The following is a 24812-nucleotide window of genomic DNA, read 5'->3' on the forward strand; positions in this document are numbered from 1 at the left end:
TTTTGCTACAATACCAGTTTTCTACAAATAATGTGCGACGTTATGTAGCTCTGTGACATATTGTCATTGAGTATCATCGAATCTCCACAGTGCACGTCGGACAATTAAAACTGCATTTCCCACAGTTCCGTGTTGTCGCTCGCTGTCCCCCTCGCTACTACTTCCTCCTGCCTTGCGCAAGCTCACATCGTAGTAGAATGCGGATTTCCAAGCTAATCGGAGTAGCTAGCCGTTAAGCTAAAAACAAGCGTCTTGTTGTTAAGCGTCAAACTGGGAAAATGTCTAAAGCGCACCCGCAGCCGCCGTCGTCCTCGGCGGCGGCGACCACCGGGGGCCCCTCTTCTTCCTCCTCGTCTTCGCCCGCGGGGGGCTCGACGTCTCCCGCAACCGTGTTGAACGTACAGCCCGAGAAACCTCAACATTACACGTACGTAGCCAGCTAGCAGGATTAGCTAGCCCGAGTGGACACAGCCTCACGTGTGGCTGCATGTATCAAACTATGGCTAAATAGTTTTTTTTTCTTTTTTGAAATGCCGAGGTGGGAAAAATGCAAGAGTGACCGAAGCACGTCTATTCAGCCACAGTGTGCTTCATAACGGGTGCAGGTCTCGATGAAGAGGCCTAACGTCACTTTGTCACTTGTCATTTCTGAAAAGCTCAGTGGCTCAGCTGAAACCCCCGTTTCGTGTTGTTGAATGTGTCTACTTTGTGCAAATATGTGTAATGTTAAGTCTTGGCAAATCATATGATAACCATTTGGTGCAAGAGGGTTGCCACAGCTAGCAGGGACTTGGATAAGATGAGACAGGTGGGGAACACTGGAGAACTGATGACTGTAAGCAAGGATATAGGAAGTATTGTTAAATGAATTTGAATGAACTGAATGAAAATAACATTTGCCAAAGTAATTCCCCACCCCGTCGCTGCGTCTTCCTCTGGCAGATATCTGAAGGAGTTCAGGACGGAGCAGTGCCCCCTGTTCGTACAGCACAAATGTACACAACACAGGCCCTTCTCCTGCTTTCACTGGCACTTCCTGAACCAGCGGCGGCGCAGGCCCATGCGCAGGCGGGATGGGACGTTCAACTACAGCCCCGACGTCTACTGCACCAAATTCGACGAGGGGACGGGCACCTGCCCCGATGGAGACGAGTGAGTGCAATGAGACAGTCAGTGACAGGGACGACGGCCTTTCGGCAGACCCATACTTTCTGACACGACAAGTGAAGGACCCCGGGTCCAGGGAAGGTGATGGTGCTGACGGTCTAAGTTCAGGCCTGTGTCACTTGTGGTACTCTGTATTTTGGATAAGTAGACAACAGTGAAGAGAATGACAGATTCCATCCCGTCCCACCTCAAACATTTGTGAGCATTTTGCCATTTAAACCCTAAGTTGCTCAAGTGAACCACCAAGAATGTGAAGAAGGACATTGCACGACAATGGACTGTTTTTTGTGTGTGATTTGGCTGAAAGTCACTCAAGTTGTAAATGAGCATGATGATGATGCAACTCATCCACAATTGAAAGTCTAGCTGAACACCTTGGAAGAACAGTGTCTGATGCATAATCTCGATCGTGCATTAACAGCCTCTCCCGAACACCGCCCATATCGCTCCCGCTGCAACGTGCCGAGCTGTTGTAGGTCCATATGTGCAACATGCACGGACAAAGAGAATGTAAATGTTGAGGATGGCAGTTGATTCAGGGTCAAACTGGGTTGTCTTTGACACATGCTAATGAACAACCCTCTCACAAGCGATGTGAACCATTGAGACTATTCTTGTTTCCCTCTTTATTACAATATGGCCAGTTGCAGCAATTGCAGAGAGGTTCAAAGAGTATGGCAGTTTTTGTTATAGTTACAATATGTTGAGAGGGAGGTAATGCGTGGAAAATGTGTGTAAAATCTTTATAAGCAGGTTTACAAACAAATTATTTAAACAGCATGTGTATGGAAATGGTTCTGTCCCAAGCTTTTTTGATCTGTATACGTTTATTTGTTATTTTCCAGATGCCCATTTCTACATCGGACGGCGGGTGACACAGAGCGCCGATATCACCTACGCTACTATAAAACGGGTTCGTGTATCCATGAAACCGATGCAAAAGGCCACTGCAGTAAAAATGGCTCCCACTGTGCCTTTGCACATGGATCGCACGACCTGCGCAGTCCTGTCTATGATATCAGGTACCCAACTTTTAATTACTTAACAAATAGCAAACTTCATATGATTCCTGTTTGTGTATTAGGGCTGGGTGATGAAACAAAAACAATACATGTAGCCATAATATACTCAACAAAAGTACAATATACATCACTATATATTGGTCATGCATAGTACTAGCATGATGAGGAGGGGTAACAAGCAATTGATCTTCCTCTGATTTATAAAATGGTTTTTTTGGTAAGTATTCGTCGTTAAAACCACAACCTTCCTCGAGGAGCAGAATTCAGTCTGTAAACTTGAAATGATTCATAATTTGACTGTCATCGTGATAATTATAGATATTTGCTGACATTTTTTTTTATCTTGATAACATTCTTGGTCACATAGCCCAGCCCTAATGTGTACCTGTGCTGTTCTAAATTTAAGTCTCTCTACACTGTGAATTTTACAGAGAAGTGCAAGTGATTGAGTCTCAGGGTGGCTCGGGGGCCTCGGAGGGAGGCGGAGGCGACGGGCAGTCGGGACAGGCAGCAAGTACTGCCCTCATAGAGAAGATCCTGAGCGAGGAACCACGCTGGCAAGGTAAATAGATGGATGGATGGATGGATACATGGGTAAATAAATGAATGGATAGATAGATGGATATATACATGGATAGATAGATAGATAGATAGATACTTTATTTATCCCAAGCTGGGAAATTCCAGTGTTACAGCAGCAAGTTTCACACAACACACTGTAAAAAAGATATACAATATATTAGGGATGGCCCGATCCAATATTCCATTTCGGTTTCTGAGCGCGTCATATTTTTATGTTGATTTATCATTTTTTAATTAACAGTTTACAGTTGTGTGTTTTTGCTTGTTTGAATGGTGCTGACCAAAAATAATTCTGGCAAAAGTTCTGTGAGGAATAAAACAGCAGTATTCCATAACACAGTCATGTTGCTGGCTATGTATGTCTTCCTTTAGGGGAGTTGATTATTTGTCTTACAGTTGAGTATGAGGAATGGTAACTCTCGTAACTATAATAGTGATGCTTGGTGATCTTTGATGATGTTTTTGGTGTGTGTGTGTGTGTGTGTGTGTGTGTGTACTTACTCTCTAGATAACAACTACGTGCTGTCCCACTACAAGACCGAGCTGTGTAAGAAACCACCCCGCCTGTGCCGTCAAGGTTATGCCTGTCCGTATTACCATAACAGCAAAGACCGGAGGCGCAGCCCGCACAAGCACAAATACAGGTGCTCTGTCGCATCATGTAAAAAAAAAAAAAAACTTGTATTGTTTCTAGAGCCCGACGATGCAGATTTTTAGGGGGCCGATGACGCGTAACTAAGGCTTGATATTTTACTATTAAGTAACTACTATAAAAAATTAAACCCAAAATACAACCAATTATATAGAACTTGTATTAAGAAAGTATTCTTTCTTTTTTACATTATATGTAAACATAAATTAAAATCTTGTTAAAAGTTTTCATATTGTCGCATAACAATGTTTGGCCAACCAATATATCAGTCGGGCTCTAATTGTTTCTGCTCTATTGTGGTTGTAATTAAGAAAAAAATGTTCCTGCTACTTCAGAGCGCTGCCATGTCCAGCGGTGAAGCAGAGCGAAGAATGGGGAGACCCCAGTAAATGTGAGGGAGCAGAGGGGTGTCAGTTCTGTCACACACGAACAGAGCAACAATTCCACCCGGAGGTTTGTGTGTTCCAGCAGATACCGTAAACCGAGTAGACCAGACATCGCAGGGGACAAACGTGAGATACAGTGTGTTTTTTATTTTGTCACAGATCTATAAATCCACAAAGTGCAATGACATGCAGCAGTGCGGCAGCTGTCCCAGAGGGCCCTTCTGTGCCTTTGCTCATGTAGAAAGTAAGTCCCAACAATAGAGCCTTGCGCATATCTCAACAACAGTCTAATCATTCGGTTTGTAATTTAATAATTTCTTTTTATCATACTCCAGAGCCCTTTGTTCCAGACGAACCATTGTTCCCCATCCCCAGCTCCCCTCCACCCCCCAGACCTCCTGACCCTGTCCCTGCCCAGGAGGCCTCCTCGAGCCCCAGCAGACTTAACATGGGGCCAGGGCCCGGCTCTGTTTCAGACCCCTTTTCCCCGTCTGTAGGGTCATGTATGGCAGAGCAGGGGCTGCTGGGTAGTGTTCTGTCCATGTGTGAGGAAGCGAGCGGAGGTGCTGAGCCTCTGTCCCCCTGGGCAGGAGAAGGAGGGTATGGCAGGGCACCTGGGTTTGAGAGGGAGGATCAGGTGAGAAGTGCAGAAAATGACACAGGGGAACACAGGCATTACAGCATATTATCAAATGAAACATCTCTTTATAGTTACAACAAAAAGGCTTTTTATTGAAAGTCATCATTGTCATATTGTTTGTGATTTCAGGCCAAGCATAGGAGCTTTGCACTAGAGCAGCGTAACAGAGGATTAGCATCAGCACAAAGCAAACAGGTACAACAACAGCCTTGATTTTGTTTTTTTAAATCTTTGGTATACAGTCTATATTTCTGTACACTTTTAGCTGATCCACATTTCCTTCCGGAAGTTTTTTTTCCTGCCTCAAGTGTCAACTGTTTCCCCCTCAAAAAACACATGCTTTCTCTTTCAGGACTTGTTGGTGTTTTTGCCAGTGGGCAGCCCTTTGAGTCTGTCCTCCAGCATCCCCTCCAGTCTGGCTGCCACCCCACCTAGCCCAGCACCCCTCGGACCCCCAGGGTCTAGCCTCTCCTCTGGCATGAATGCCAACGCCCTGCCCTTTTACCCCACCAGCGAGACTGTGGAGTCAGTCGTTGGTAAGTTAGGCTTCTGAAATCTCAAAAAACATCTAATCTTAAATAACTGTAATATGTATATATACAGCTTGTGTATAATCATCATGCGATTTTGTTTGTGTGATAGAGTCGGCCCTGGATGATCTTGACCTGAACGATTTTGGTGTGTCGGCATTGGAGAGGAGGTTGGAGAGCGGCTCTGCCCTGCCCAGTGTGGGAGTGGTGCTGGGTAACACACAAGCACGAAACACATAAAACTTAAATATGAACTCATGAACACCATCGAGCAGTACACACACACACAAACCCACAATTATCTGTGTCTCTTTGCCTTTGTAGGAGGTAGCCAGCTCCAGAGTTCTGCCCCAGTCAACATCCCAGGGTCCTTTAGCAGCTCCGCTCCTTTCAGCTCCCCCTCACCATCCCCTCCGATCCGGCCGCACGCTTCACCATTCTTTTCTGCTCACCTGTCTCAACCCGGCCAATCAGAGAGCACCTTCCTGGGGCCGTCTCATGGCTCTTTAGGTTTGTGGAATTTGATCCCGAGACATCATCAGGTGGCGTAGTGAGGGATGATGTGATTTTATTAGAATAAATATTTATTATTTTTTTTCTGTAGGTCTCAATGGTATGAGCACTAACATCTGGGAGCACTTTCCATCAGGCCAGGGTTCCCCCGGTACACCCCCCACCCTGCTGCTCTCTGGCCCCTGTGCAGAGACCGCCAGGCTCAAACAGGAGCTGGAGGAAGCTCACAGGGCACTGAAGCAGTGGGGTCACAGCTGGAGACACACAGCTCAGGTAGGTAGGTAGCGGGGCATGTGTGTATGTGTCTGTGACATGGAGTGTGTCCACACACCTATCCTGTATCCTGGTTGCGATCAGACTTTTAAGCTCTTAATGGAGTATCTCATAGAGACAGGGATACTGTGCTATGTAAAACACCTTGTCCATGTTTCTGAACATTCTTCGTATGTGCAGAATATAGCGGCTCAGTCGGGAAAATTCTAGATGTTCAGAAACCCGTATACTGTTATGATTCTTGTGTTGAATGTATACGGCATATCTCGACTACGATGAATCAGTGTTGAATTTTATGTGCGTTTAAATGCGCACGGGGTGGAGTCTGCGCCAGTGCCGCGCCCCTGCATGGACATGAATCGGTTTCCTCAATGAATACTTTGTGTCCTGCTTATGTTCTCCTGTAGTCCTGGGCCGCGCTGAAGGCAGACGCGGAGGAGTCTCGTGCCCACGCGGCGCGGTTATCCATGGAGGCAGAGAGGGCCAGGCAGGCTGAGGAGGAGGCACAGAGGCAGGCCACTCTCCTGCAGGAGGGGCTGGAGAGCTTAAGGAGCGGAGACAACCCCCATCTAGCGCTGCACCAATTGCAGCTTCTACACAGGCTGCCAATGGAGTCAGTCCTCAGTTTGCAGGCGCAGCTCTGTAGCTGCTTACACGCTGTAGAACAGGTAGGATCACACACTTAGACTTTACGTGCTCCTCAGTAAACTGCGGCAGACGCAGAAAGCAAACCTCACACGGGTCTGAAACAGCAAGGAATGTCTGTCATGTCTCGCATATCTCGAGCACCCTTCATCTTATCGGCTTCACACTTGGCACGTGTGCTGTGATGGGCCCAAGGAAGTGCAGTCTTGAATCTGGTGCGATTTGGACACGTTCAATATTAATAAACTTTGAACAAACAGGCCAACAGCAATCTGCGGGCCGAGTCTAACATGTCCTCCTCTATCTTTATCCACAGGCCGCTATTCATTCGCAACAGTTCAAATGTTCATTGACTACAGTCAAACTCTTTTTCGCCTCCAAATTCGCCTCTGATTTTATAATCGCTGTGGTCTTGTCAGATTATGTGACTAATATGCCCATTTAGATAAATTGAGGCCCCCAACAGGAGTGTATTGAATGCACTCGTAATAACTTAATTAATGACAATTAACGCGATCTGCATGATGTCATACTAAAAAGGGAGTCATTTTTTATAAGCCTGCACCTACTTATTATGGTTGTGAAATAACAATGTGACTACTTTTTAAGTGTTAATCATCTATGAAAAAAATATCAGAAACGTTTTGCACGCTTGTTACCAAAATCCCATTTACTTCACAGTCTTTGTCCTTCTTTCCCTGTCACCTTAAATTCTTAAACGGCTCCCCTTTGTTGCTGTTGTTTGTACTTTTAACAAAGACAAAAAGCCGCGAGCACCGCGTGTGCTCCTCCGACCACACGTCCAAACATGTCTCTCCGTGTACCCAGGTGGTGTACAGGAAGCAGAGGCAGTGCTGCGTGACGTGTGGCGAGCCGGGATCAGTGTCGCTGCCCTGCGGCCACGGTCTACAGTGCGAGAGCTGCTCCAGCTCGGCAGAGTGCCCGCTCTGCCCCGAACAGACCCTGGAGCAGCAGCTCTCTTGACCCCACAACCCAGTCAGACCACCACTGATTGCAGACCAGTTGGTCCTGATTCCAATAGATACCAGCCTTGGCTCTCAGCCGCCATTCAGAATTCACGTTGAGGTCGCTTTAATAACACGGTAACAGTTCCAACACGGATCCGGTTTAGTATTTTTAAGATGACCCTTACTGATGAATGACCAGCCCCATGGGCGCTGGCCACACAGTGAAAGCTCTTCGGGAGGAATTTGGAATGAACAATTTCTCCAGTGTTACCCATGGAACACCATTACATTTTACGAGTTATTGCTCTTGACCAGCAACACTGTTCTTAACCCCCCCTGTTCTTGATTTGTGAAAGTATCTTCAAGACCTGCTGTTACTTATTCACTAACCCCGAAAAACAAACACATATAGTTCTTAATCAGGTGTTGATGTTTTAAAGCATGAGCTCACGCTACACATTCAGAAAACTGGGTGTTTCCTCTCCATCTGGATAGTTCCCGTGGGGTTTGCTGAGGTTTAAAGATGTTCGCTGTCACTTGATTTCAAGAGTTTTGCATTTGTTTGTATTCTGGCACTTAAAGCCAGTGTTAAAATTTTGTTACTAAAGTTGCAAACCGCAACTAAGTGAGCAGCTGACAGGGGCACTTTAAAAGTTGAACTCGGTTCTTTGTTGCAGGTGATTATACATATATTAACAAGTCATGGACAATATATTCAATTTCTGTGAATAAGTTCTAAATATTACACATTGTAGCTTTTAAGTTCCGAAGCATTTCGCATTAAGCTGAACAGTTTCTTTCCAGAAATCGAGACAGTTTCAATGTGATAAACCACAGTTCTCATAAACCTTAAACCTCTGAATCCACAGTCCTCCATAGTTAGTGGAGTACAACCACTAACTGCATATGCTGTATATGAATGAAGCATACTAGTTTTGACTCATGGGTGAGGTATAATTAAGTTGGGCGTGGTTGCCTGGTATAATTGGTTATCATTTGTTGAAGAGGAGGCTTATTTAGTTGTGTGACAGCGAAGAACTCAGAACTGTCTAGATGGATCTGATTACACACCCTATATGTATTTAGGTGTTTCAGGGTGTTGGGCCATCTTAAAAAGATCAATCAACAGGTCTGACTGAAAACAGTTGAAGGGCATATTTAGTTTCATCCTGACAATAACCCTATAATGCTACAGCCAAACGGGGCTCATACCAGTCTGCTGGTAGCGCTTGTCTAGAATTTTTTATAATTTTTTTTTTTTAGCTAAATAAATTTAATTAAAATTACTGTTAAATAATGACAAATTATTTAAAAATTGAGTAATATTTGTTTCAGTTTCCAACAGATGGCCTCTTGTAACGCACTCAGGTTTTCTCCGGTGGTCTTCTACATAGACTGGAAGAGGAGAGCATGTTAACACAATCAAGGCAAATGTACTCAGTCAACTTGTGTAGTCTTTGAAATTACATTGTTTTAATTTTTACTTAAATGCATTTCATGTTCAACTCAAACATACATGTTCTTTTTTGCTCTCTTTTTTTTTTTACCAGCCCCCTTTGATGTGTTTAAATCAGTGTGACAGGTTTCTCTGCCAACGGTTTTACATTTGTAGTAATCTTTGACATTTCAGTGTCAAATGTAGTCTTATATATATATATATATATATATATATGTATATATATATGTGTGTGTGTGTGTGTGTGTGTATATATATATATATACACACACACACACACATACACACATACCCATAGTTAAGTGATGTCATACTTGTCTTTTGCACTGATTAGACTAACCATCAGGAAGCAAACAGATCTGTAAAGGATGTCTAAGGTTTGAATGCAGGTGTGAACATGTTCGTGATCACTGTGATGGTCTCTGGTAATAACCCATACTCGGCATACTGTCCACACACAACTTATCCAACACCAGTGTTTCCATCTGAGTGGATTTTCTTTTTTTGTTTTTGGTACAGATCATTAAAACAAATTGTATATTTTTGGAGGAAGAGCTCGTCAATATTTATTGCTGTCAAATCCCTTCCTGGGACTTTTTCTCTCTCTGTCTTCGCTTCTTCACGAAGGCCTGAGCATCCCGTTCCCCTTTCCTGGACTCCAACAGCCTCAGAATGCTGTCCTCTGGAAAATATATTTTTAAAAAACCAACAAGTTATTGTTAACATCAACTAAATTGGATACATTTTGACAATTTTCAAGCCAAATTGAATGAATGTACGCGAAAAACAAAGGTTACAGTGCAAGGTAACCAGCACTTCACATACTACACCAATTTAATCTGTCGTTAATTTGAAAATGAAGCTTAGACCTGCTTTAGGGTAGGATCTCCCCTTTATTATATAATGTTATGTTGTGTTAAAGAGTTTTAAACATATTTTGTGTTTACTCAAATACTAATTAATAATACTGCCACACACCTGGGGCCAAATAGTATTTAAGCGAATGAACACTGGACACATTGCGAGGAAGAGGGGGTTGATATGGGCTCAATGGGTCATTTTTTTCCCCCACTGACCCCTGACAGATTAGGAAAAAGTTGAACTCTCAGTTTGTCTTAACCCACAGACAGATCATACCATTTGGTTTAGGATGCATCAGAGGCAGGCGTATCTGAGCAGGGGGGCTGTCCGGCTTTGAGCTGAGTCCATTTCCTTCCCTTCCTCCACCAACTCCTGGTATGGCCTTGAGTCCGAGGAAGGCCTCGCCTTCAAAGTCATCCGTCTTCAAGGTGTCGTGGTCCAGAACGGTTACCACCAGGCAGGCCCCCGGAGCCTGGCACTGATCCAGGGAAACCAGACTACAATGTAAAGGAGAGGAAGAGTGGAGACAAAGGAGACTGACTTGTGAGAGTCAAAACCTGAGACCGGAGAGTGAATACGGACACGAAAGACCTGCAACTTACAATTCAAAGGCCTCATCAAAAAGAGGATTGAGGTCACAGCTTTTGATATGAGTGCAGCGAGGTTCTACCTCAGGAAAGATGTGGCGAGGCTCCAGACACAGCTGCACAAATGGATCGCTAAAACCTGGCACAAGGTCACACTTTAATTTGCGCAAAAAGAAAACATTGGTGATGTATCTGCGCTGCTTTGAACGATCTGAACGGCCTTACCATTGGTGTCCATTGGTACGAGGTTGACTGCGTTCAGCACCTCAACTCTAAGTCTCTGGTCCGACCACCTGTACGAGGTGAGGAGGGTGACCGCGCCATATTTCTCTCCACTGTACACGTTCTGTCATGCACACAGACGATACAGAAGCTTTTGAACAAGTGGACTAGACATGAGTTTTCACATCTACAGCCGGCGTCCTGTCTTACCTGCTCCTTTATTTTCCTATCCAGGAACTGCTGCACAAGCTCCTGGCTGCTCAGGGAGTTGTGAGTCAGGTGAGCTCTGAGAGTCTGGACGGACGGGAGAGATGTTTCATTGTAAACTTTGTTTATTCATTGCACCAACTTCTCCCCCTTTTTCTGAAGGAGAAATCAGACACCATTCATAGAGATGAAAACCCCTGCTGTGTCTCCTGTTCCCCACCTTGTACTCATCGGAGTGAAGTGCTTTCAGAGGAAGTCCATTTCCCTCCGCATGGAAGCACTGCTCTAGGCACTGGAATACACAGAACAAAAAACTTGTTGTAATTTCAAGCTTATTGTAGGGTTTGTTGTACCATTCCTTTTATAGATCAAGGAGTGATCTACCCCTTCAAACATCCCTTCAACTGCAGGGTGGACAGATGCTGACTTCAGGTGTTGTTGAATGCTGTGTTCCTTTTCTCTCTTCCCTTCATTTCCTGTCTTCTCTTCACTACGTGCTGTCTTATTTGGCAAGGAAGCAGTGGAGATGGTGATTTTAAAAAAAAAAGAATCTTTTTGAGGTCTAGGGGTTGACCTCTAAGGTAATGCTTGGCCGAAGTGAAATGAAAAGTCACCGTGACCTTGATCAGCATCATTGTCTAGATGTGTGGATTTTGAAAATCCGAACACGTCTGAGCTGACACGTTTGCCAAATTACTGTAAAATGAACATCCCGCTCTGGCAAGTCAACTGCACGGCCGAGGACCAACCTGCAGAGTATACAGCAGTCTCTGGCAGAACACCATGAGCCCTTCCTGTTGTGGATGCTGAGTAGCCACCTGGTAGAGGATCTTCACAGAGTTATTCCACAAAGGGGTCAGGAGACTGGAGGGAGCGGAAACAACAGTGACACCATTTCATGTGGAGTGACAAACCGGATGAAATCCACGGAGGACGAGGTGATAATCGAGCCTTGTACCTGTTGAAGTTCTCTTGAACCAGGTTTTCATTCATGTAGTGCAGCTCTTGCTCCAGGTAGCGCATCAGAGGGGTAGCAGCCTAAAACGGAAAGGAGGCTGGATATCAAGCAAGCGCTACAGGCGATAGTATTTGTGCTAAACTGGCAGCGATTGTCACTTACATCCTCTTTGGACTTGGAGGGAATCCGCTGCCTGGTTGACATGTTTCGAACATGAGTCTCAATATCTGTATTCAGCTTGAGAGAGAATACAAGTTATCAGATGATGATATAAGCATGACTTTAAATGCTGCATTAAATCACACCCACATGAATGCACACCTTTTTCCCAAGGGTGTCTAAAGCAGAGCGGATCTCTCGGCTGAGGATGCTCTGGGCCTGCTGAAGCTGCGAGGGCAACGTGTTGTGGAACTGGCTCTCCCCGATGACATTGTGGGTCCTTTCTCGAAGCCCCGCCCAGTTCAGCTGTGTGGGAAGTCTGGTCAGGACTGACCTCAAGTGCTCCAGGTCGTTCACCACCACGCACAGCTGCAGGGAGAGCGAGCGTTTGAGATCCTTGCGTATTATGTAGCATTAGAAATATTTCCACTCCATTCTCCTTGTCTTCACTTACCATATTTATGGCACTGCCGTGGTCCGAGTTCTCAGACAGCACCCGGACCCTCTCCTTCAGGATGTGACAGTAGTTCACCACAATCCTACACACATCCTGAAAGACCACAGTCGTCTGTCAGTGTTCCCGCGTTCAGGTCACCTGACTAATACAGCATTTGATAGGGACAATGTTAATTCCATCATACTGTACCTCAGTGAGCTTGACCATGAGCATGAAGGCCTCCTCGGGGTCGGGCCAGGACAGCTGCTCCGACAGCTGACAGATAGGCTGGATGCACGCCACCAGGTCCACTGCTGAGGAACTGTGTTTTATCGGCACTGAGCCAGACTGCAGGGGCTGGAGCTGAGAGGGACACAAAACACGCTGCGGCTTAATGATGAAAGCTCCTTCACATTAATTGCAATGCATTAAAACACGAGTGGTACTGCACCTGGTCCACCTGCACAGCCCGCTCCACCCTGTCTTGGGTTTTGCTGAAAGCCTGGTTGAGCCAGTAAGGCAGAGCCTCTCTGAAGCCCTCGTGGAAGTTTGTCAGCTCGAGCAATCCCCTGAAGCAACAGACAAACTCCTGATCTTCTGTTCTATCACGTACAATTTTATTCTTTTAGTATTAAAGGTTGGTGGAGTAATTCCTTTATGTGGTTGTATCTTTAAGAGCAGTTACATTGTGTGACAATTTTACTTTTGCAGCTTGCATGTGAAATGACTTTGGAGCTAATTTGAAAAAGCAGATAATATACTTAGGTAAATATATAAGCATTTAAATAGGATTACAAATTGGTATTTATTGTCACAATAATTAGTATGATACCAGACTAAACCAGACTCAAGTCATGTTCCGTCCTGCATCTGAGGTTTCACACTTCCACATGCAGGATGTTGCTTTATTTTGTTTTACTCGCCTCTCTTCTCGTTTCACATCGCCACTTCCTGCTTTTTCGTTTTCTGACTCCCTAGTGTATTCAATATGATGCTGCCTTCATGCCGTCGTCTCTATCATGTTCCCGAGAAGAGACCACGTGAACAGCACCCTCCCTCTCGTGATATTCACAACCTCAGACCTGTGGATTTCCTGAAAGCTCAGACCATGCGGAAGTTCACTTTTCTTTGGATGGTAAGTTAATTATTGTAATTTTATTTACATGTAGTTGATCTTTATCTGAGGAAAACCTTGATATTACCAACGGCTTCATCTTTTCCCTCCGTCATTGGGCCTTTGTGTTTCCTGCATTACCTTACTCAACCTGTTTGCTTGCTAAGTTGTTAGCCTCTGTAGCTTTTAGATGCCAACAGTAATGTTATATATTAATGTCTATGTTGCTGTTGCCTAGCAGCAGTGCTCTGCCACTTGAACGCCAAGCACAACGTGTACACGGCTTCCCGTGTCGTAACCTCAAGCTCACAAGTTCCATTTGAAGGCAGCCGGTGGGCTCCCAGCTCCAGTTCGTCCCTTTCCAAGAGTGCAATAGTTTGGTAGAGTGTGGTGTGAGTATGATGCCTGACCTCTTCTGCAAGAAAGCCTTATCTTTGTGGATGGCCTGCAGGCACAGGTAGACGGGGAACAGGCTGTTGGCGAGAGGCTGCTCCATCTGGCCCTCCATCAGCGATAAGGTCTCCTTCACCTCATTTGCCAGCTATGAGAGGAGAGGAGAGGATATGTGGTGAGATGAGGCGAGTGTTTCAAGATCTGTCAAGAAATCTCAAAGATCCATTGACCACTTACCAGGGAGTCAAACCTCTGATAGATGACAGTGAACACGTCCACTTGCACGGCACTAAATGATGAGGATAAAAAATATATTAATCATTACAAGAGATAAAGAAAAATTCATCTGTTTAGATGTAGCTCTAAACTTGTGTCTGGTTCTTAATGGTTGCCTTTGATTAATTAAAACCAAATTCAAGATATCCTTTGCTTAATATACTTTTACAGACTTGTCGTTGCAGGAGACAGATACGGAACTATTAACATTAACATTAACATTGTTTGTCTCTTCTCCATGTAAGTGCTTTTGCCGGCCATTCTAGCAAGCATGCACAATATTACAGCCCTGTACCACACCTAAATGGAATGCAGAAATTACTAATAATAAGTTGCGACTGTGTTAAGCAGGTCAAAAGGTCAAAAGAAAGGTCTTTTAGTGGAAAAAGAAAATTCTGACATTCCACTCGTCCCACCTTACCTTACAAATACCCGGTTCCAGACGTCTTTGTTATGTTTAATGTCTTCCTGCACCTCCCCGATCAGTCTGGAGAGGGCATTCACAATCTCTAACAGGTCCTGTAAGTCAGAGTGGTGCAAAGACAACAAGACATTGGCACCGTGATATGAAAGAGGAAGCGCAGTGTTTGAATGCTTTCACAATGTCTTCACCTTGGTCATTGGCTGATGCAAACCCCTTTTGATGGTAAACCACTCCTGAGTGCCTGTCTGAAGTTAAAAGTTATATTGTAGGTATATTTTTTAAGTACCTGCAGAATGTAATGAACTCATTAGTATGACTACTGACCTGTACGGCATCGCTGACCTCATCATGCAACTCAAAATGAGCTGGGTTCAGTTTCTGAAAAGCCTGAGTCTTACAGATCTGGACCAAGATTCTGAAGAAGAAAAAAAAGCACATTATGTATTGCTTCATCTGTACCACGTCATCAGTAACATTAAGAAGTATAAACAGGCTGTACCTGAGCAGTGTGTGTAGTTTCGGAGTAGCACTCGGAGTTGGGGGGAAGATGTCCCTGTATTTGGCTACCAGACACAGGCCGTACTGCAGGAAACCATGAAGAGAGTCTCCGAGTTCCTGTTTCTGTTGACAGAGTGCAACACGTTTCTCAACTCTCATCTTTGCTTAGATACGAGCTCCTGGTTCGATTTTAGTGGCGAACGAACCAGGAAAAATCTACAGACAAGAGCACAACCGAATATCACACGATAGAAAAATAATCTTTTAAAATAATTGTAAGACTGATAGATTCATGACAAGGTTGTTGTTGGCAGTGAACAATAGTGAAGGAAGTATTAGATAATTTACTAAAGTATTAATGCTGTATTATACTCAGTTACAAGTTACAAGTAAGAGCCCTGCATTCTTCTTATAAAACTTTTTATGTCCCAATACTAAAAACAATAACATGTAAGCATAATTTTATGTTGTATGTTCATATAGTAGTTGGCTGAGCTAGGGCTAATTTTAAAAAATTGTTCTACTAACAATAGATATTATAATCTATAAACAATAGATTTTTATGAACCAATCACATATTTTGTGTGTAAATATTAATCTTCAAATTAAGGGGCAAGTATAATGTCAAATTAATGTCGTAGAGGGAAAAAGTACAATATTTGCCTTTGAAATGTGTGGGAGCATAGAGCATAGAGTATAAAGTATTAAAGCTACCTCAGAATTGTACCTAATGCAGTACTTGAGTATATGTACCGTACGTGGTTACCTCCCACTGCTCTGCGGCATGGTTGGGAACATTCATACCTGCTGGTAGGGCAGCTGCTGCTGATGCCAGTGGTACTCTACGCTGGTGAGCTGCTGGAACAGCACAGACGAGTCCACCTCCAGGCTCTGATACAGCTTACTGTAAGCTACCCACTTCCTGTCGGGGTGCACACATCCACAGACTTCCTCAGAAGTGCAACAGAATGACAACATGACACACACACACACACACACACACACACACACACAAGGAACTATGAAGCTTATTTGATTCTTAGATGCGTCAGGGCTGGAAAATTGGTCATATGTTCCTGCTTAAAAGCTGATATTTATAGGCACTATAATCTGCTGTACTTGCTGTAAATCTGCCAGATATTAACATGGTGCTTACGCCAGGTCCTGAAGAAAAGGGGAGAGGTCGTTCTGCGTGGCATAAAGCTCGAGTAGAGTCTGAGCCTCCCCACATAGCGCCCCTTTCCATGGAGCAGAACTCTGAGAGGAAAGGAAAACAAGACGAGAGGAAATAAGAAGAGAGAAAGAAAAGTAAGACATCGGAACGGGATTTTGAGAAGGGTTGAGGGTGAGATTGTCCTTTACCTGTTGCTTGGAGATGTAAGCTTGCACAAACTGCTGCAGGATCCCACAGTAGTTGATGTAAGCGCTACGACCAGCACTCAGCGTCCCGTCTCTCTGTCAGTCACACAAACATGTCCAGTCTCAACATGATCGCAAACTGCAATGTGACCATACAGTTCTTATCATCATAGCCATTTTCCTAACACACTTGTTCAAAATGTTCACACATTTCACCATGAACGACCAGATTTCCCAGTCGTCGTCATCACTGGAGTCCTCAACTGATGTGCTGTTATGCATGAGTGTAAACTATATTTAAACTACACCAACTGTTACAGTTTTTTTTCACCGCTTTATGGATGAACTTTAGATTCAGGTGGCACTGGCCACGATCAGGATACGTCTCTGTTCTGGGCTGCAGGTTGTACCAGCTATCTTCAGTACAGTGGAGATCCTAAATGGTACAAATGGGTATTAGACTGGAAAGATAGTGACGAGAAAAATAGCAGCTATAAAAAAAAAAAAGATCATTTACAGTATTACCTGTAGTTTAAGGACAATGTTTCCCAAAAAGTCATCCGTGCCTTTCTCTTTTTTGGCCTCCTTGATCATCCTAAACCGGTACAGTGTGAAATGTTCACCAACCTTGCTTGATCAACTGTTTGTGTGTGAGTCTCGGAGAGCGCGCAGTACCTTCTTAAACTGTTAAAATTGGATTTGATGTCCTCTAGTTTCTGAGAGAGTGACACCTCTTCATCCTTATCCCTGAAACAGAAGTGGTATGATAAATGTCAATGTATTGAAACAAGATTATTGCAAAGCAGACAAGTGGAGCTCTGTTTGATTTTTCTCACCACATCTCGAGGTGGAAGTTGGCGCCAACGACGTCTTCAAACTCTCTAAAAGAAAGTCAAATAAATTAGTGCAAATTTCAATGTGATACATCTAAGAGTTAAGTGAATTCAGACTCACAGTATGAAGGTTTGGTTCCAGATGGGGTTCAGGGTCTGCTTCTTTATGTCAGTCTGGTAAATCTTGTCACCCGACGTAGCGTCCTTTACAACCGATTTACAGGGTTTGGCTCTGGACTGACGTGTCCGGTTCTCTTGTTCATCCTCCAGTATGGTGAGCAGGCAGTAGGGGTCACTAAAACCTGTTCAAGACACACCAGAGTTCTGTGGTGGACTCAAGTCATGGAGTGCTGGGACATGTGACATCACATTTTATTTCAGTTCCGGAAGTGAATTTCCCATTCATTTACTCCATTGACTTTTCATAAAATGGTTATATAAAGAGTTTTAGGCCTGGAACCAAGCCAATACCGTAAAACGTCTTATTCAGACCAAAAATTGGAAAATGGGGAAAAAAAGGGCAAAGGTACAAGACTGTGTACATAATTATTTTAAGAGTGAAGGAACTACTCATCCCATAAACCATCTCCAACCACCTTTCCAACTACTTCCAACAGACAGTTTAGCTTCTTCATGAATTTAACCTTCATCATCATTATTATAGTGTTTATATTGTTGATAATAGTGTTGTTATATATTGTAGCCTGTGTTGTGTGTTTGTGTGTGTGTGTGTGTGTGTGTGTGTAGTGTATAACGGTCGTAGAGTTCAGTGGAAGCGATAGAAGATTATTATTTCCGAAACGGTTACCTGTGTGATGTTATTGTTCAAGTGTTTGTAGTACATCTCTGCTTAAATATTTCAGTGTACTAATTACAGTGAGGTTACAGTTCATTTAAGGTGAATAGAGTAACTCTGACGACTTTACCGGAAGTATTCATTATTGTGAATCAAGATTAAAGCGCTCTGGGCCCAAAAATCAAATCAAAACATTACATTATTTTTCAAATGTGATGTCATCCCCGTTGATGCGATGATCAAAGGCACACACACTCCTGTGATCTGTGATGTCATTGCATGGAACAGGTAGTGAATCCTCTCAGAATCCAATTTTGAATTATAGCAGACACGGACCAAGACCTTTTCTGAGGTATGACAACACGGTAGGCCTACCTACAACCCAAATGAGGGTATCATACGGACTTGGTGCGTCTACAGGTGCACAAACCATCGTTTCACGATCACGAGGCTCGTGGTAAGTGGACCTCGGACACTTACAACATTACGGCTAATCATACATTTTCACTTCAAGAACCTAGCTGTTGAGCTCTACAGGTGGGGACGCTCTTCATAGAATGAACACCATCATTGTTCTGCAGAAGAAATTCTCGAAGGTTTACGCACTTTCACTTCTACTTTTCTACATACTTTCTGTGTGAAGTAATTAATATAAGAAAACCCTAACCCTAACCCAAAAAGGCCTAAAGCCATATGTACCAGCCCTGCAGCTAATATGCTAGCCAAATTCAAATTTCAGAAAGCTCAAATGCTCACAGTGACAATGCTAACATGCTGATGTTTAGCATGATACATTATTCTAGTTTAGCATGTTAGCATACCAGCATTTGATGATTACCATGGGGGCTGATGGTCAGTTTCTAGGATGTATTGCCCGGAAACAAAAAATATATGCACAAAAGTTTGTGGCAATCCACCAGATTGACACAACATCAGAGAAAACTTAATATGAGCTGCTGGTGGGGCTGGACGAATATTCAGGGGATCACCAAAAAATTGCCAATTTCATGATAGACAAGCTGCAAATTACTGGTGTTGTTGTTATCTGTACATTATACTTTTCCCCAAAAATATTTTTAAGATACTGATGACAATTTATAAAAAGTACCATTATAAATCATGTGTGTGGCATCCATAGTTATTCACATATTTAATGGGGATGAACAAAGCAATCAACTGACTGGAATTGCCATCCCTGGAGACACGCTGCTGGTTTGGCTTAACAGGGTGTATTAAAATGAGTACCAGTCACCTCAGGGTCCGCAGGGGCAACACAGCAAACTCACCGCTGACATCTTTTCCCAGGATTCCCTTTGCTTCCTTTACAGTGGCCATCAGGCAGTACACTGGGGGCTGTAAGAATCAGACAGTTTTATCAGTTTTCATCTCACATATGTTGGAACAACTAGATCCATTCATAGCTGCCATCAATCGTGTAGATGAAATCCTTTCTGCCATGGGTAAATGGACGGTAGTGGAAAGTAAAGACCCTACTACAAATAGATATTTATAGGGAACTCCTATAAAATTTCACTGGAACAATCTCGCTGAGTTTCTCACCTCTGCACTCTGTACTTTGTCCTTCAGATTGCCGTGCTCTGCCTCTGTCATAGTGAAAGCCTGATAGATATAGGACAGAACTGTCAGTGTAATCAGTCATACACCAAAGAAGTAACGGAACGATGGTTTGTGTTGTTTATTTACGTGTGAAGCCCAAGGGGTTTACCTCCTTGACGTATTCGTGAAGCTGGCTATCTGTGAAGACCTCATCTGACGATGCTTTACCCATCTTATGGGTGATGGTGTACAACAGCTCCTTATACAGAGGCTTCAGCTTTGAAATCAAAACAAACGCAGTGAGAGCTTGCATAGAAGAAGAAAAAAATCAATGAGAACAAAATCTCTGAGAGGTGCAGCACGATACCTCCTGTTCCTTGTGTCTTCGTGCTTTCTCTTCTGGGTTCTCGTCTTCCTTTAAATCCTAGAGAGAGACAAGAAACTAATCTTATTCGTGACTCTGTTAAATACATGTGGTAAATGGAGATATTTGTTGGCTGACGTTGAGGATTTGTCGTGGTCATGCAGTGTCGCCTACCCTCCGGTCACGCAATTTCCTTGTCAACCCCAGTTTACGTACATGGCCTGGTGAAAACTGACAAAAAAAAACCAACATAACTAATAGCATAATAATCATGAATACTTAACATTACCATTAACTATTTTCCAAAGCTTGAGTGTGGATGTTTTTTTTCATTTTTTCTAAATAGAAATTGGTTTTCATGAATTTCCATACAGAATAACATTTTGTCCGCAGACTTGTGACACTTGCTTGAGTTGTCTGACCCATCACATGAATGTTGAAGCTCTACAACTCTACCGAATCTAGAGAAACTAGTACTGTAAATCCATAAAGTTAGGGAATTTACATGAAATTTATTAATAAGGGTAACTTATTGTGTTTAAACAACAGATTAGATGGATTTCTGTGACATCTGGTACAGATATTCCACCCACGCATGGTGATTTTACTTTACATGTAGTATCACCATAAGGTTGAAATTTCAATTTAATCCAAAACTAATTCCTATCACCTTCAGCTATATACTTTGTGTACAGTGCTAATTAGCAACTGCTTACATGCTAATACACTAAACTGAGATGCCTGACATGTTCACATGCTATGGCTCTTGGTTGGCTCTTATATTGTTATAATGTACAAAAATGAGTGGGAACCAATCGCTCAGTGTTCATTATTTAAACCAAAGAGCTAAAATAAAGAAGAAATACTAATTTCAATGATGATGTCTTTTACCTGTCTTAGTCTTACTAAGCCATGTTCCTGTAAAAAAAAGAGGGATCTGATTATCCTGTGAGTATATATTGTTTAATCAAATATAACTGAAACTAACAGGCACCGAAAGATGATCCCATCTCACCAACAGCTTTTGTAAATACACAGACACCTCAAAAAACACTTTTTTGATTTCTGTAAGGGACTTCCTCTGCTGCTGATCATGAAACTGGCGACGGTGAAATAACGACTCACTCAATGTACAGACCAGTAAAATCCACTGAAAAGAAAACACCAGTAGTTCAACATTCTAAAAAGGAATGTGCAAATAAACCTGTACCCAACTACACATAAACACACAACTGTTTTATCTCCTACATATAGAATGAACGTCACAGTCATCCATGCAGAGATACAGCGTGTAAGTTTCAAATAGCAGCATACGCAGAAACAGAAATGATAAACATGCTTCGCTCTGCATCATCTAATCCAAGCAGGACACTCAAGACAATTATGAATCATAGTCACAGTATTTTTAAAATAGCCATTTGGACAATATGACTCAGTGTATGGGTTCAATTTTTCAACACTGTTGACACTCATCTGACAATTTTGTCAGCTTTCACAAAGGAAAATAAAATCTATGTGGATATGGTTAGAACAGAATCTAAAGAAACAGGAAATCTTTAAAAGCTAGGAAGACATTATACAGTATAATCAGTATGGTTATCACCCTGTCGCCAAGTACACTTTGTTCATACCTTGAAGAGAGCCTAAATTAATCAGATGTTGAGTATATTACAGACATGTTCATTTGCTCCAGTGCATTTTGGTCCATACCTGTTCAGGTGTTTGCAGTAGTTTGTCCTCCATGCTGGTGGGTTCACTTTGACCTGACATAATGATGCTAATATTTGACAATCAGACTCCTGCCTTGTAAACAGGGGTGCTCTGTGTTTGTGTGTCTGTGTGAGTGTGTGAGATAGGGAAGCTGCGTGTGCGATGGGTTTCGATGAACTGTAACGCAGCAGGCGGAAATCATCACTTCCTGTAGAAGGTGGTAACATCAATAACTGTGACTTGTGAATTTTTCTTCGTCTAGTGCCCTGCATTGTGCCTGGGTGCAAACTAAGAGACTGTTGTGGGCACGCAGGCTAACACACGCACACACACACACACACACACTTGTGGAACAACTAAACACACGGTGCATGTTTCACATGACAGGTGATTAACTGCAGCCAAATATGATCATGAAACTGCATGTAACATGAGACAGTTGAGTGCAGTCTGTCTGTCTTCTGTGTGTATTGTTTGCTTTCCATGTTTATTCAAGTTCATTTGAGAGATAGTGTGTGCCATTACTCTAACACGTATTTACAGACATATCTATATCAAAAAGTATTTTCATATTACTAAATTAATGTCTATATACAAACCTTTTAAATTTATTTTCTATGACTGTAGAACAATTTTTGCATGTAGGTTTTTTTGACATTTTTTTGTCACTGAAAAAGACTATGTTTTATGGAAAGATAGATAGATGTACTTAATTGATCCCAAATTGGGAAATTCCTGTGTTAAAGCAGCAGGTATCAGGCACACAACCCAACATAAATAAAATGAAAATATAAGAAATACAAATTAAACTGCACAGCTTTACAAGCACTTCTTTATAATAGAAGTTCAAGTTTGTGCAATTAGTTTCCAGTAATGTGCATATGAACTTCCACATCAGATGTGGATGTTAACAGAAATGTCTTACATGTATAAAAAAAACACACTTTGGAGTTAACTAACGTTTTTATTTCGTTTAATGTATTATATAATATGCACAGTGGGATCCACAATATTTTTGTTAAAAAGCCCACTCTGTCTAGATGGTTTAGCCAAACATCATTGTACCCCCCAAAAATGTGCAATACATACCATCATTTTGATTATCTGCCTAATAAATTGTGCTGCAAATCTGATGTGATGTCACTTTGCCTGATGGCTTTTTTAGCTCCATACATGTGAATTGTAGATTTATGATGATAAAAATAGTTAAATTCCATCTGCTGTACTAGCACATGGGAGTGAAAAGTAACTATGTTTGACCAGGTCCCAGCCATCTGAGTGGAATTCAACAGTTAAGTTACACTACTATACCTTCTTCATCACTTTTGTGTGTGTGTGTGTGTGTGTGTGTGTGTGTCAGAGAGAGAGAGAGCGAGAGAGACAGAGACAGAGAAAAGAGGCCTCTATTGTTAGCCAACAACCAACTCCGTGAATTTGCATCTTGTTGCATCTTTCACAAAAATGTGGGAACTTGTGAAACCTGACCACGCTCCTCTCCTCGACTCAGAACAAGCACCACTGTTCCTCACTGTAAAGAGGCACATGTCTGACTGTACAAGAAATCACACCCCACAGCGTTTCTGTAAGTATCTTCTCTTTTCCATAAAAATGTCATGATGGCCATGTGATTTTGGTCCATGTTGTCTTTTAATGCATGTGGAAAAAAAATCCTAATAATAATAGTACTTTTATTATTCACCTTTTTAAAAATGTTAATAAATGTAATATTGACTTAAATTGTGTTATTATGCACGCAATGAGCATTTCCCCTTACGAATACAATTTGTATCTCTTTCTTTTTTTTTTAAACATTGGTCCGAGATATGCGTGACGTCACTCAGTGGGCGTTTCCACGCATGGCGGAAGAGCAGGTGCAGCGCCACCAACCCGAGCCCAGCGGCAGCATCACAACAACCCGCTGTCAACGCTACAAGAAGGGGCCACCGAGGCAGCACACGGGCCCGGTGAAACGTGTTCTCGCAGAGGAAAAACGCAACCTTCCTTCCTTTCTTTCTTTCTTTCTTTCTTTGTCATTATTATCGCTAATTAGTGTGGAGGGCCGCCGACATGACGCTCAACCAGAACCACTCGGAGTCCGGCGGAGTCATCATCAACAACAGCGAGAGGTAACGTTAGCGGCGGTGGCATGCTAGCAGCTAGCAGCTAGCAGCAGGCGCCGCTCGCCGCGCGGACGAGTTCCGACACCGTCACGGCGAAACTCGGCTGGAAGACGAAGACGCGTCTTTGCTCACACGACGGGAGACACTCAACACTCCCAGTCAGCGAGCAAAACGCCAACTTCCGCCGTCGTCGAAGCTACAACTTGTAGCGCGATGTGTCGGGCTCGCCTATCTGAATGGGCTGTGATGACATTAGCGAGCGCCGTTGATCAGTCGCCGTCGTCGCCAGGTGCGTCGCGCTCGAGCCCGATTGACAGCGCGGCTCCTAACGACGGCGAGGCGACATTGAAGTGCGAGCTCACGAGCGACGTGGCCTTCAACCTGCTACATCACCACCGCGACCAGGTTCCACGTGGTTCGCTGCGTGTTTACTCGATTGAAAACATCGTAGTCCGTCCAAAAACATTGAGGGGTAATAAGGTGATTTCAGCCATAGTGTATTGTTGAGGGTACCGTGCTGCTGCTGCTTGCTGTCGTCGCAGCCTGCACGCAGGCCTGCTCCCTCTCACTGTGTTTTGTTTTGCAACATCCACGTCAAGTCACTGCGCTTTGAATGATGCACTCGCAGAATTGCCAGATTCTTCTAGAACACAGTGGAGAGCCACAATAACCCCGACTACAGCCGACCATGAAGCAGCAGTGAGCTCCGTCCCTGGCTCTAATCCGAAGGGTCATGTTTGGCGATGGGTCAAGTTGCACTTGTTGGAGTAGTGTTATGGTAGTATTAGTACACAAACAAAACCCCATGTGAGTAAATGTAATGTTTGTACAAACGTGGCGTAACAGAAATGCCACGTTCAACTGTAACAACATTCTCTATTTTCTCTCACGACATTGTTGCGCTTCTGTCACCAGCGTGCTGATGAACTACGACAACGTGGAGCTGGTTTTCTGCGACGCCGACACTCTGCCGCCGGCTTTCAGAAAGAGCAAGAAGGGCAGCATCTACCTAACTCCATACAGGGTAAGAGAGACAAGAGCCCCACGTGTTGGTCCGCGTTCGGCAACGCCCTCGCGCTGACGCCATGCTGCCACTCGCAACCT

General features: G+C 43.4%; 3 protein-coding genes across 15 annotated transcripts in view; 2 read left to right on the plus strand and 1 right to left on the minus strand.

Annotated features, from left to right (window-relative positions):
• unk (unk zinc finger) lies at positions 1 to 9386 on the plus strand. Of its 2 annotated transcripts, XM_035612579.2 has the most exons (15): positions 4 to 427; positions 943 to 1152; positions 2013 to 2189; positions 2621 to 2751; positions 3280 to 3415; positions 3759 to 3876; positions 3969 to 4053; positions 4145 to 4446; positions 4579 to 4644; positions 4802 to 4985; positions 5092 to 5193; positions 5304 to 5489; positions 5584 to 5765; positions 6173 to 6433; positions 7239 to 9386. In XM_035612579.2, exons 1-15 carry the CDS (start codon positions 279 to 281, stop codon positions 7392 to 7394), a joined length of 2445 nt encoding a protein of 814 aa, XP_035468472.1. In that variant the 5' UTR covers positions 4 to 278; the 3' UTR covers positions 7395 to 9386. The 2 variants fall into 2 exon arrangements, with proteins under 2 accessions (XP_035468473.1, XP_035468472.1); XM_035612580.2 differs by lacking the exon at positions 7239 to 9386 and having other exon boundaries at positions 1 to 427; positions 5584 to 5769; positions 6173 to 6401.
• Positions 9111 to 21746, minus strand: unc13d (unc-13 homolog D (C. elegans)). 3 transcript variants are annotated; one of them, XM_035612576.2, is made up of 34 exons: positions 21589 to 21746; positions 20770 to 20796; positions 20053 to 20109; positions 19882 to 19938; positions 19684 to 19791; positions 19518 to 19577; positions 19244 to 19310; positions 17283 to 17463; positions 17165 to 17209; positions 17004 to 17075; positions 16854 to 16923; positions 16660 to 16764; positions 16332 to 16424; positions 16126 to 16226; positions 15774 to 15891; positions 14971 to 15092; positions 14796 to 14886; positions 14660 to 14716; positions 14469 to 14566; positions 14009 to 14060; positions 13789 to 13919; positions 12716 to 12833; positions 12475 to 12627; positions 12283 to 12378; positions 11991 to 12197; positions 11832 to 11906; positions 11670 to 11749; positions 11461 to 11575; positions 10932 to 11003; positions 10715 to 10798; positions 10508 to 10628; positions 10298 to 10421; positions 9972 to 10231; positions 9111 to 9516 (listed from the first exon to the last, which is right to left on the minus strand). In XM_035612576.2, the coding sequence occupies exons 1-34, from the start codon at positions 21646 to 21648 to the stop codon at positions 9410 to 9412; spliced, it is 3384 nt and encodes a 1127-aa protein (XP_035468469.2). In that variant the 5' UTR covers positions 21649 to 21746; the 3' UTR covers positions 9111 to 9409. The 3 variants fall into 3 exon arrangements, with proteins under 3 accessions (XP_035468469.2, XP_035468470.2, XP_035468471.2); XM_035612578.2 differs by having other exon boundaries at positions 9112 to 9516; positions 9972 to 10192; XM_035612577.2 differs by lacking the exon at positions 20770 to 20796 and having other exon boundaries at positions 21589 to 21743.
• wbp2 (WW domain binding protein 2) overlaps positions 18262 to 24812 on the plus strand; it is a 10842-nt gene continuing 4291 nt past the window's right edge. Inside the window, exons 1-5 of one of the 10 annotated variants that reach the window (XM_035612599.2) lie at positions 18262 to 18414; positions 23096 to 23170; positions 23410 to 23714; positions 24337 to 24486; positions 24624 to 24732. In XM_035612599.2, the coding sequence (XP_035468492.1) occupies positions 24452 to 24486; positions 24624 to 24732 (144 nt within the window). In that variant the 5' untranslated portion in view covers positions 18262 to 18414; positions 23096 to 23170; positions 23410 to 23714; positions 24337 to 24451. Of the gene's footprint in view, positions 18415 to 22948; positions 23171 to 23404; positions 24733 to 24812 lie in introns of those variants that run through there. The other 9 variants (XM_035612596.2, XM_035612598.2, XM_035612595.2 and 6 more) reach the window with 9 other exon arrangements.

Source organism: Scophthalmus maximus, chromosome 16 (genome assembly GCF_022379125.1).
Source record: "Scophthalmus maximus strain ysfricsl-2021 chromosome 16, ASM2237912v1, whole genome shotgun sequence".
NCBI classification, from domain to species: domain Eukaryota; kingdom Metazoa; phylum Chordata; class Actinopteri; order Pleuronectiformes; family Scophthalmidae; genus Scophthalmus; species Scophthalmus maximus.

Coding starts and splice junctions, on each gene's coding strand:
- unk (XM_035612579.2), top strand. CDS start 279: ATGTCTAAAGCGCACCCGCAGCCGCCGTCGTCCTCGGCGGCGGCGACC. Junction 3,416..3,758: donor CCGCACAAGCACAAATACAG/GTGCTCTGTCGC, acceptor CTGCTACTTCAG/AGCGCTGCCATGTCCAGCGG. Junction 5,766..6,172: donor GCTGGAGACACACAGCTCAG/GTAGGTAGGTAG, acceptor GTTCTCCTGTAG/TCCTGGGCCGCGCTGAAGGC.
- unc13d (XM_035612576.2), bottom strand. CDS start 21,648: ATGTCAGGTCAAAGTGAACCCACCAGCATGGAGGACAAACTACTGCAA. Junction 19,792..19,881: donor GAAGACACAAGGAACAGGAG/GTATCGTGCTGC, acceptor TTGATTTCAAAG/CTGAAGCCTCTGTATAAGGA. Junction 19,311..19,517: donor ACAAAGTACAGAGTGCAGAG/GTGAGAAACTCA, acceptor TGATTCTTACAG/CCCCCAGTGTACTGCCTGAT.